Genomic DNA, 13,093 nt, shown 5'->3' with positions numbered 1-13,093 from the left:
AAGAATGCAGTGTTAATTTTATGGGTGCGTTTTTCTGTAGAACAATTTTGGTATTTCCTTGACAATCCTTGTACTGATGTGAATGAGGTCTACCACCTATTATATAACATGCTGAGAGAAACAGCATCTGAAAACTACTTCCTATCTATTTTACAACATTTTCTACTAATCAGGAATGATTATTATGTTCGGTAAGTCAGTGGTGATTTTTTTGTCCAGTAAGTCAGCAATTTTTGAGTTTCAGTTTAAAATTTGGCCTTCACATAACAGAGTATCACACTGCTTGTTACTTGTATGTACAAATGCATACAATGTACTAGACAAAAGTGAGGCTCTTTTGAAAGGGGATGAGGTATGGAAAAGCTTTATTTACGTATAGTTTACAGACCTAGAAAAATGATGTAGTTCCACAGCTCCCATACATGGAGGATTTGTTAGGGGATTATGACATCTGATTATCCTGAAGGTAGCCCTGTTTGGGGTGGCTTTTAATGTTTAGTAGATTATTTTATTTTATTTTTCTATTGGAAGCCGCCCATAGTGGCTGGGGAAACCCAGCCAGATGGGCGGGGAATAAATAATATATTATTATTATTATTATTATTATTATTATTATTATTATTGTTATTATTATTATTATTATTTTCCTTCTATATTGCCATCCAGTCTTCCCTCTTGGCATGAGGAGCAGGCAGGAAGGTTTGATTGGGGTCTCCCATCTCCAGTAATAGCTTTGTGTATACTTTGTGGAATTGTGCCAAGGGGAGAAGTGGTAAATAGCATATTGAACCTAGATAAATCCTCTGAACGCAATTTTTTTTGCACATTTGCTGGATTATACTACCGTAAACAGAACAGCAACCCTTCAATTGTTATGTATGAAAATGACTACCTCCCATCAGTTATTAAGTAGACTAATATCTTTCTTCTTTATTTTTAAAAATGCCTTGGTTATTAAAATCAATACATTTTTGTGTTTTTTTTGGCGACCAGACCTCAATATTACAAGATAATAGAAGAATGCATTTCACAGATAGTATTGCACTGTAGTGGTATGGATCCTGACTTCAAGTGTAGAGGAAGGTTGGATGTAGATTTCACTCAACTTGTAGGTATGTGAGCATCATAATGTTACACTATTTTAGTAATTGTTTAAGGATTCTCTCCCCCCACCCCAAGATCATCATTTATGTAGTATGGGTGTGTTTCAACCAAAGTTAAGCCATTTTAAGTTTTGTTCTTCCTCTGGTAGAGAGTTGAATGCATAAGACACCCATTGAAAAGACTTTGTATAAAGGGGTTAATTTTTACGTAGATTATGCTCTAGATTTTTAATTAGTGGAATCTATGCCACACACAGTACTTCTATATGGAGGCCTCCTGTTCGTTCTATTATTACAAATGTTCCATGTGCATATCAAAAATTCTCTTGATTCAGTGTTATTGGTTAGGTGAAATCAGAAATAGATGCACATGCATTGGAGCAGCTAGCAAGGACTACAGTGGTCTCTATGGTACCATGCTGTAGCTTTCAGTCTTCTTCCAAAATGTGTGAGCTTGTGCCCCCCCTCCCCCATTCATGTTTGACTCGTTCAGTGTTTCTCAACCTTTTTTGGGCCACGGCACACTTGTTCCGTGAAAAAAATCACGAGGCACACCACCATTAAAAAAGTTTAAAAAATTAACTCTGTGCCGCCCTATATTATAATTATGACTGTAAGAAACACTTGCCAAATATTGCTTTCCGGCGGGTTAGTGTTGTGTATTGGCGGCCGCCAGGCTCGTTTGCACTGAGCTTTGGGAAAGAGGAGGAGAAATATTGCTTTCCGGCGGGTCAGTGCTGGTTATTGGCGGCCGCCAGGCACGTGACAATGCAAATCACCCTTCTCGTCGCCGCACGTCGCGGCACACCAGCCAGCGTCTCGCGGCACACTAGTGTGCCGCGGAACAGCGGTTGAGAAACGCTGGACTAGTTAGCAAACTGAATAGAAAAGATTCAAATATCAGTAATTGTAGGCACGTACAAATTGTTGAAATTGCTGCTGGACAAAAATGTGTATCTTTCATAGAGAACAGGAATGCTTTAGTGGCTACTGTATTATGTTTTCATTAAATGCCAGAACTTTGGCTCATAACCTTTTTAGGTAGAAAAATCTCTTATAAAGCAATTTTCTGCTCAGCCAATGAGGAACTAGTGCTATCCAGATAGCATCACATTGCTACAAAGTTGAATTTGTAATTAAAAATATGACCTCATTTGCATATTTGCCTTTTAAAGTGGATTTTGCATTGGTCTTTATGGTTTAATTTTCTTAGATTGCTGCGTGGACAAAGCAAAAGTGGAAGAAAGTGAGCAAAAAGCTTCAGAATTTTCCAAAAAGGTAGGTACAAGGAAAATTTCCAGCACTGAACACTTTTTTATTCCTATAATCAGAGATCCCATAATTAATAGACACTTACAACCTGTTTCTTTTTAATTTAAAATAGTTTTTAATAGTTTTTCATACTGTATTTCTACATTGTTGAAATGTGTGCTGTGGTCTTAAGTGGGAGGATAGACATAATTGAAGTTTAGCAAATTAACCGTGTCTGAAACAGGGCAAACGTGAACTATTTATCTGAACTTCATTTATGTATTATTTATTTATTAAATTTCTATATTGCTCTTTACCCATAGATCACAGGCCAGTTCACAACATAAAACAAAAATAAAAATTAGAACACAAAATGCATAATATGAACAAAAATAAAACAAAGCTAATAATCCCCTCCCACAAACACATTTAAAAGGCCATAGAATGTTTAATCAGCCAAAGGCCTAGTTTTAGAGAAATGTTTTTGCCTGGTGCCTAAAGATATGTAATGAAGACGCCAGGCAAGCCTCCCTAGGGAATGCATTCCACAAACGGAGCCGTCACAAAAAAGGCTCATTCTTGTGTTGCCATTCTCTGGACGTCTTGTGGAGGAGGCACATGAAGAAGGGCCTTAGATGATGATTACAGAGTCTGAGTCGGTCCTTGAGCTATTGAGGTCCTGAGCTCAACAACAACAACAACAACAACAACAACATGTGCAGCACATAAAAATGGTATGACATTAGACATTTAAAATTTCCTGATACAGGGTTGCCTTCAGATGTCTTCTAAAAGTCAGGTGGTTGTTTATTTCCTTGACATCTGATGGGAGGGCATTTCATAGAGCAGGCCCCACCACCAAGAAGGCCCTCTGCCTGGTTCCCTGCAACCTCACTTCTCACAGTGAGGGAAACGCCAGAAGGTCCTCGGAGCTGAATGATGGGGGTAGAAACACTTCTTCAGGTATACTGGGCTGAGGCTGTTTAGGACTTTAAAGGTCAACAATACCAACACTTTGAATTGTGCTTGGAAACGTTCTGGTAGCCAATGTAGGCCTTTAAGGACCGGTGTTATATGGTCCTGGTGGCCACTCCTGGTCACTAGTCTAGCTGCCACATTCTGGATTAGTTGTAGTTTCCGAGTAACCTTCAAAGCTAGCCCCACATAGAGCACATTGCAGTAGTCCAAGTAGTAGATAACCAAAGCATGCACCACTCTGGTAGGGTTTCAGAATTGACCTGCCCCTCCATGTACAGCTGTGAGTCCAAAATGACTCCCAGACTGCACACCTGGTCCTTCAGGGGCACAGCTACCGCATTCAGGACCAGGGAGTCCAGCAAACCACCCCACCCCCTGTCCCCCCAAAACAGTACCTCTGTCTTGTTAGGATTCAGCCTCAATTCGTTAGCCATGGTCCATCCTCTAATACCTTCAGATACTCACACAGGGCATTCACTGCCATCACTGGTTCTGATTTAAAAGAGAGTAGAGCTGGGTATCATCCACATACCGATGAACACCCAGCCCAACCCCCCTGGTTTCTGCCTGGATGAAGTAGCCTATTTCTCCTGACTAGCACTGACATTGTTGACTGTGATCAAAATGTAATGGACCTGGCAACAGACCCACATCACAGTTTGAATTTGTCTAATAGCAGGTGGAAAAACTCTGGTTCTCTTGGTCAGTTTTGATCAAATGGAGAATTCCTACTCAGATTCGAGCTATTCCTATGCTGAAGGGCCAGGGAGGATAAATGAGTTTTGCATTTTGAACAAAGCAGTGTTAACTTGTCTCCTGTTGACTGCCTTGCTGTGCCAACCACTTGTGTACTGTGTTAGCTATATGGAATCTTTCCTCATACACCCATAGGGAGGTTGAAAGGGCAGGTTCAACAGTAGTTCATTTAGATAAAGGTAAAGGGACCCCTGGCCATTAGGTCCAGTCGTGACCGACTCTGGGGTTGCGCGCTCATCTCGCATTATTGGCCAAGGGAGCCAGCGTACAGCTTCCAGGTCATGTGGCCAGCATGACAAAGCCGCTTCTGGCAAACCAGAGCAGCACATGGAAACGCCGTTTACCTTCCCGCTATAGCGGTTCCTATTTATCTACTTGCACTTTGATGTGCTTTCGAACTGCTAGGTTGGCAGGAGCTGGGACCAAGCAACGGGAGCTCACCCCGTCACAGGGATTCGAACCACCGACCTTCTGATCAGCAAGCCCTAGGCTCAGTGGTTCAACCACAGCACCACCTGGGTCCCTGAGTTCATTTAGGGGACCTCTTGAAAAAGAGCATTGTAAAACCACCCCTCCACTGCATTCTGATTTCACTAGGTTAATATTCTACGTTGGGGGTATGTGTGTGTGGTTTTATTTTGCAGGGAGGGGAGTGGTTAAAGTTTTCTACGTCAATCAGTTTAACTCTCTTCTGCAGAAGTTCTACCTGCAAATCTTTTAGAGATACTGCTTTTTTGGGATCAATATATTTGACTGCTAGAATGTTACACATAATCTGAAAAACGTTCATATACTACGGTATGACAAATTTTGTAGAGGTAATTTATCATGCCATAGGATATTTTGCCACAAACTCAGTCTTTTTATTTCTCTCTATATTTCTGGCAGCAGACTTCTCTGTTAATTCATCTTTATCTTGAATAAAGCATTTGAAAAATCTGCTGTACTAGAGAAATGAGCATATTGAAAAGGGATTAACATTTTTCAAGATATTTTGCATGTATTAACTACCATCCATTTCAACATGTTTACTAAAATAAATTGATCAGATTTGATTATTATGAGTTATTGGAAACATATGCTTCAGTATTCCTTTCGAATTTTGTTGACTTTTAAAGTCCTCACTTACTCATGCTGGGAATGCTTCTTCTATCAAAACCATTATTATATGCTGGTGCTCTTACAATTGAGCAGATTTGGTAAATTTGAATGATGGTACATTACCCTTGAAAGCTACAGAACTTGAAGAATCACCAACACACCATTTTTTGTATTTAGACTTCCACTTTTCAAATGAAAATCTATGAAAAAATCTATGAAAATCAAACTTAACTAGTTTTAAAGATCTATGAAAATCAAACTTAACTAGTTTTAAAGATAGCCTATAAGAAAATTTACTTCTTTTAATTGCAAAGCATATTTGCATCACATAAAAGCTTTGGATTTTCATACTAGCAGAACAACCTACCTTTGATGGAAACAAAATAACATTAACTAAAAAAGTATAACAACATTCTATTTGTTTTGTTTCTGTACATGACAAGCACATGCATTCATACGCTCACTCAGTTCTGTCTAGCAGATTATCCAGAAGATTGTCTACTGTTCAAATATGGATGCAAACAAAAGGCATTGGAAGGTTGTACAGTGGTACCTCGGTTTATGAACACAATTGGTTCCGGAAGTCTGTTCATAAACTGAAGCGTTCATAAACTGAAGTGAACTTTCCCATTGAAACCAAAATATAAACTTAGTTGGTCTTTAAGGTGCTACTGAAGGAATTTTTTTATTTTCCCATTGAAAGTAATGGAAAGTGGATTAATCCGTTCCATATGATGAAAAACACCCCCTAAAACAGCAATTTAACACAAATTTTACTGTCTAATGAGACCATTGATCCATAAAATGAAGGCAATAATCAATGTACTGCACTATAAAATAATTAAGACAGTGTTATAGAAGAAACGCCCCCGTAGCCTCGGATGGGTTCGCGGAGGCTGGGGCTTCGATCCAGACCTCTTGAGAAGGCCCGGGCTTGGATCGGGACCTCCGCGAAGTTCCAGAGCGAAGCCCCGGGCTCCGCTAAGCCACCTGAGGGCCTCCGGTGCTGCAGCGCAGCCACAGAGCCTCGGATGGCTTAGTGGAGGCCGGGGCTTCACTCCGGGTCTTGGCAGAGGCCTTCCTAGGCCTCGAACTCCTTGAACACCTCAGGTTACTTCCAGGTTTCGGTTGTTCGTAAACCGAAAGTTCGTAACCCGAGGTGTTCGTAAACCGAGGTTGCACTGTACATGTATTGTTTATTTAACTGCACACAGTTAAAGTGACACCCCCACCTCTACACCATTACAGCACCAGGTTGGGAGGAAGTAAATTTAGAGGGGGGAAAACCCAATATCATGGTCCTGTGCGGTCATAAAGTTTTCACATTGTAGGCCCAGTGGAGCCAGTGGCAGGCGTGGAATAATAATATCAACAAAGTACATGGGGCAACAATATTGGGATCGAAAAGGCCACAGTTTTATTGGTTACATGTGTCAGATGGTTTTGCATAGGTATTGGGTGTATATATACTGAAATCAACCAGCCAAACTGCTGGTTAATGTATAGAGTTGACCAAGTTAAGATTCACCCTGTGTTGTGCAGTGCCTCTTGAGTGACCACTATGATCACTCAGTGGAGGTGATATGGCCTGTTAACCCCCCTGAGCTGGGAATCTGTACAAGAAGTGTCCCCAGGTTCCCTTAAGGGCAAACGGGGCTCATCCTCCACCCACCTGGCCTAAGGATGCAACCCAACGCCTTTCTGCCTACAAGTTTGTGGCAATTGCTATGAGGTAGATGAAACCAGCAGACAGGCCCAAATAGTCTTCAGGGGAAATTTATCCCTGGTCCTGAATATAAAGGTAAAGGGACCCCTGACCGTTAGGTCCAGTTGCGGACGATTCTGGGGTTGCGGTGCTCATCTCGCTTTACTGGCCGAGGGCGTACAGCTTCCGGGTCATGTGGCCAACATTACTAACCTGCTTCTGGCGAACCAGTGCAGAGCACGGAAATGCCGTTTACCTTCCCGCTGAAGTGGTACCTATTTATCTACTTGCACTTTGACGTACTTTCGAACTGCTAGGTTGGCAGGAGCTGGGACCGAGCAACGGGAGCTCACCCCATTGCCGGGATTTGAACCGTCGACCTTCTGATTGGCAAGCCCTAGGCTCTGTGGTTTAGACCACAGCGCCAACTGATAAAATCCATAACAAGATCCATCCAGGGCTTACCTGCTCACCTTTAGGGAGCCTGTTTATAGGGTGAACCAGAAGGAATAAGTTCTTACTCAGGTCTGCTCCCCAGCCACAGCCCCCAGCTCACCTATTGGTAAGCCTTGCAAGTGAGTTCCTATCTGTTGGTGTGCCAAGAGGAACGCATGACACCAGAGCCTGAGAAGGGAAACAAGCTCTGCCATTCTGTGCCAGGGCCTCAACTGCCACTCCCAGCAAGGTCTAGCAAGTGATAAGATTCCTCTGTGCTTCTAGTCTTTTTGATTATTACCAAAATGTTTCAGGGGGAAGAGGACTGAGGTAAATCTGTCAAGTGAGCAGAAGTAAATTTTCCCTTTTAGTATTTTAAATATTGCAGCATTTATATGCATAATATTAAGTTTTAAAAGCAGGTCCTTAAGATGACGCAGATTCTAATGAAAATGCCTAAGGTGTTGAGTCTTTGTACCTGGAAGTTGACAGGAATGTTTGAGAAGCTGACTCTAGATATTCATTGGTGTGAATGCTTTAAGCCGATGAAAATTGGAGAAAAAATATTTGGCTAGTCTAGGAAGCCTAGCAGGCTTCTGTTATTTTACTCAATCTATATAACACCCTTGTGAAAGTTAAAGCATTATGTTTGGACAAATATGGATGACTGCTTCTATGCTGGTGATCATTGCAGTTTGATGAAGAATTCACAGCTCGACAGGAGGCACAAGCTGAGCTTCAAAAACGGGAGGAGAAAATCAAAGAACTTGAAACTCAAATCCAGCAGTTACAAACCCAGGTAATATAACAAGATGGATTTTACATGTTTTCAAAATGTGTTCTACTTTGGGGAAGTATGGAATTAACTTTTTAAAAATTACTAGCAGTGGGCTAAAGATAGGTGGCAGGAGAAATATTGCATCACTGTTTCAAATCATACAGTGTGACTGGTTCCTTGTACTGGTCTATGTTTGAGCAGGAACATCACTGATTGGTCATCTTACAAAAAAAGAAGAGTAACTACCCAAAGTCACCCACTTAAGTAAGCTTCATGGGTGAGTGTGGATGTGAATCTATGTTAGTCCAACACCTTAACCACTACTCCATTTAAATTGGGGAGGAGGATGCACTTTAAGTTCTGATAGGACCCTGAATCACTTTGGCTGAAAGAAGAAATTATGTACAAATATGCTTCTTTATTGAATTTTATGGCCCTTTCTGATTGCTCTGTAAGCAATAGTCACATCTGTGGCACTAAAACATGAACACTGGATCATTTTGGAAACACACAACTCTTCCATATTTGAAGATATTCTGTAAGCAACTGCCAACACTGTTTTATGTGCATTTTGATTTTGTGATGATGTTTGTTTTATTCTTTTAATGTGCTTGTTGGTTAGAAAGCTTATTGAAACTTCTCTGGAAATGAGTGTTGTTTAAGGCATATAATACAAACTGCAAATGAAAATATATGTTTGATTCACTTGCACTGAGAGGATATTACAGAAGATAACTTCTTTTGGGCACTTTAAACACGGTTGGTGGTATGGAGAAAATTATTGGTCATATTAATGAGCTCAAATGCTTACTAAATCCCTAAGAAGCAGAATTGTCTCTGTTGGTTAACATTTAGTGTCAGTCTTGTAAAGGACACAGAAGGTATACCAGTTATAGAAATCATATCTCTATTTAGAGATAAGAGGGGAGAATCATAGGACAGTCTGTCTTTTCTTTTAAATGAACAGTTGAAAAATAAAAGTTTGAAAGTTCAGCTATTTGGAGTCTGCTGGTAGAAAACTACTTGCTCTAGTGAAGTTTATTCTAGACAGAGAAGTCTGGAGAGTAGATTTCTAATTTATGACTTTTTATCCTAGTGGTACCATATTATGTGGTATTTTGACCAAGGCCTCACTCAAATGGTATTGCTGAAAGCTTATATTAGAACAGATAATAAACTTCCTTGGTGTTATCTTGTCAGTGGAAGTGAACATTTTTAAGCATCACAGCCAAGAGCCAGATCTTCTTCCTAATTTCTCAGCCTGCACAGTTAACATCATTTTGAAGATGGATTTTCTGAGGTAGTGAATATTTAAATATGGGAACCTTAAGATGATAATTCGGTTTCAGCCATTTGGCTTCCTTTTTAACAGTTCTATGAATACCACACAGATAAAAATATCTTAAGCCCTTGGAAAGTATTTTGTTAATGGACCTTTTTCTTGTTTTCAAATGTCACTTCATTAATTCTCTTGATCTATTTTAATATGAAGAAACTCTTTAAAAAGTTGCATATGGCGCTTACTGCTTCTCAGTCTAATGTAGTGCCAAAAATATAACCCATTTCTGTTAAATGACTCATACTGATTTGAAAATGATTCGATCCCCCCTTGGTAAAGACCACATTCTTTTTCATTATGGGTTTCATCTCTGTGAAATCCTTCAACAATGTAGAATAGAATTTAGTTGAACAACCTTGCTTACATGAGTGACCTGGGAAACATGCAAGGTGTTCTGGTTCTCGTAATATGCAGGTTGTCATTTACATGAGAATTTATTAGATACCTTTGGTGTCTCTTGTGTTGCCAGCATTTTCTCTGTTCTGTTTCTTCAACCCTCAGATCTAAAACATGCTTATTTTGCAGGCTCCTGTGTCTTCAAGTGGCTCACCTCCTGCAGGAGTACCACCTCCGCCGCCACCGCCACCTCCTCTTCCTGGTGGTTCAATCTCTGCAGCACCTCCTCCTCCTCCACCACCACCTCCACTTCCTGGTGGTATTCCACCTCCACCACCTCCTTTGCCTGGAGGGTCTATACCACCTCCACCTCCACCTATGTTTGGTGGACCACCACCACCACCTCCTCCTTTTGGAGGGATTCCACTGCCTTTTGGAATGAAACAGAAGAAAAAGTACAACCCTGAAGTGTCTATGAAGAGAATCAACTGGGCAAAGGTATATAAATTTAACTTGCTCTTGCTAATATTAGGGCTAATAAATTTTCAATAGTCACAATTTGTTAAGCTTTAAAACTCATTTGTAGGATGGAGTAATCTGAAGGCATTTGGGACACTTCTTCTTAAGAGCACTGATAGCTGTGCATGCCCTTGGAAACATAACTTAATTAAAAATGGTTACAGGTAGGTAGCCGTGTTGGTCTGGATCGAAGTAAAATAAAAAAAATTCCTTCAGTAGCACCTTAAAGACCAACTAAGTTTTTATTTTGGTATGAGCTTTCGTGTGTGCATGAAGAAGTGTGCATGCACACGAAAGCTCATACCAAAATAAAAACTTAGTTGGTCTTTAAGGTGCTACTGAAGGAATTTTTTTTATTTTAATTAAAAATATTATTATTGAACAACAATATCACAATGCACTTGAAGATAAAAACAAGAATTAACAACAAAATAATATAAGCTCCTCACAATGAGCTTTTGATAGTAAAGTCAAAACAAAAATAAAAATGAAATGAAATGAATACAATTATAAAATTATAAATGGGATATAAAAACACAATTTATGGTCCAATCAAACCCCCAAATAGCACTCTTACCTTATTTTCCTTTAGAAGTCCAAGGAATTCCTAATAAATATCTCATTACCTATTTGTTAACTGCTGCCAGATTCATAATTGTCAGGTATTGGAGGACTCTTAATGCAAATCTCTTTGAAGCCTGGCTATCACAGACAAGGGACTGTACTTATGGACAAGCTTTATAATGAGAGCACCATACTGGAAAGAAAACACAAACTTTTATGCAACATGGTATCCTTTTATTTAATATGCACAAACTATTGAGCATGACTTTCATCCACCAGCACCACGCAGAACATTGCAGATGGAATAACACTTTAATCTGACACCTACATTCAATGAACCACAACTGGGATTGCTTCTGTTCTATCCCCCCTCTTTTTTTGATGACCCTGTACTCTGACTTCCTGCTATAGTTGCTATTATTCTATTCTCTACTGTTATTTGTGCAATTAATTTGTAACTGAAGATCAATAAGATACTTTTGAAAAAACCATAAAACTTACATTGTGCAATGAAGGAAATGGGGGGAAAGAAAAAGGTCTTGCCTGTTTATAGACATCAGTAAATAAAATTGTATTTCAAAGGGATTTGCTACCTGTGTGACTGCAATGTCATATACTTAATAACCCCCCAAATAAATATGAAATTAGAAGGATTATTATCCCCCTTACTGCTTGAATCTATCTATCTATCTATCTATCTATCTATCTATCTATCTATCTATCTATCTATCTGACTATCTGTCTATCCATGATAGCAATGGACATAATGTATATCTTGAAGCATCTTTCCAGCTCTGAGCAATTTCCAAATAAGTAGATATATGTACAATTAACTGTTTACATATCTGCATTACTTTTATACAAAATAAGCAAAATCCGTAGTTTAGAGGCCAGGGTCACATTACAAGTGCACTGATTTCTGTAATCATTTGTTTTCAAAATTTATGAACTTTGGTATGACTTAGACATTTTCCATCTGAATATATTTAAAGTGAAAATTACAGGAGCAATAGCAGCTTTTTACAAAGCCGTCATAAACAATTTTCATTATCACTAAATGAAGGTAGTTAACTTTTCAGCCTGACATAGGCTGTCTGTGCTTGTCTATTTGAGGAGGGCAGCTCAATTTTTATTTTTTATTTTTAGAACCATATCCACATATTTTGTCCCTTTTAAAATAAAATGTGGACATTTTTCTTTGATTATTGCAATGCACAATTATATGCTTTCTTTGTTCACCATTGTGAGGTTCACTTCACTGATATAGGTTGTATTTATAAATAGGTTTATTGCTTTTCATTCTAGTCTAGTAGCTGAGGCGGAGGATGTTGATATTTATGTGCATGATTTTATATAACTTCAGGACAGAAATTTAATCTAATGAAAAATTTGAAGGTAATCCTTTCTGAAGTTTATATACATTAGGAATGCATGGCATAACACATTACTTTTAACATTCTGTCAGGCTTAGGGTTCTGATGTATAAACACCATGTATTATTATCTTATTCAATATGTTCAGAGAAATGCATTTGAATAGATCTTCATTTTATCTGCACATAAAATTATTGTACAATATAGGAACACAATGAGCTCTTTCGGATGGGACTGTTCAGTGTGCCCTCCATATGTTGTTGGGGTACATTTACTATCAGCTTTAGCCACCAGTACCCGTGATCAGCGATTGAAGTTGTAGTCCAACAACACCTAGTGGGGCACAGGTTAACCTCTTCCTACTCAGGAAAAGTTCAGTCTCCATTCTGAGAACTCGTGAAAGGAAAGGGCTCAGATCAATTTTTTCACCTTCATTAAAAGCATCAGAAGGTGCCAGTTCCGTACTCTTTCCTAGCCTGTTGCACTATTTTTGTGAAAACGTAACTCTTTGTCCTTACACTCCCACTTCTGTTTGTTTGATGAAGAAGTTCAAAGTTGAAATACCAATTTCTTTAAAAATTCCTGTTTGATTTTGTGGCTTACAGCTTTAATAACTTGTCATTGTCATGCATTGTACTTAATGGATGATTGCACAGTCACAGTCACTAAGCACAAAGCACAATCGCTAAGCACCTAACAAATTTTATTTCAGGTTGAACCACAGGAAATAACAGAGAATTGTTTTTGGATAAAAGCAAAAGAAGAAAAATTTGAAAATCCAGATCTGTTTGCAAAGCTGGCTCTCACTTTTGCTACACACATGAAAGGTTGGTACTTCATTCTTTTCCTCCTAAA

The 13,093-nt window shown here is 39.2% G+C and overlaps 1 protein-coding gene across 7 annotated transcripts in view; it reads left to right on the top strand.

Moving 5' to 3' along the window:
* DIAPH2 (diaphanous related formin 2) overlaps positions 1-13,093 on the top strand; it is a 352,029-nt gene that overhangs the window by 82,927 nt on the left and 256,009 nt on the right. For all 7 annotated transcript variants that reach the window (XM_060270211.1, XM_060270210.1, XM_060270208.1 and 4 more), the window contains 6 exons: positions 75-191; positions 994-1,112; positions 2,317-2,381; positions 8,024-8,128; positions 9,972-10,280; positions 12,951-13,065. In XM_060270211.1, coding sequence (XP_060126194.1) covers positions 75-191; positions 994-1,112; positions 2,317-2,381; positions 8,024-8,128; positions 9,972-10,280; positions 12,951-13,065 — 830 coding nt within the window. The remainder of the gene's footprint in view (positions 1-74; positions 192-993; positions 1,113-2,316; positions 2,382-8,023; positions 8,129-9,971; positions 10,281-12,950; positions 13,066-13,093) is intronic.

The sequence above is a fragment of the Zootoca vivipara genome, chromosome Z (assembly GCF_963506605.1).
Source record: "Zootoca vivipara chromosome Z, rZooViv1.1, whole genome shotgun sequence".
Lineage (NCBI taxonomy): Eukaryota > Metazoa > Chordata > Lepidosauria > Squamata > Lacertidae > Zootoca > Zootoca vivipara.
The sequence above is the reverse complement of the archived record's forward strand: the minus strand, read 5'-3'. Positions and strand labels throughout refer to the sequence as shown.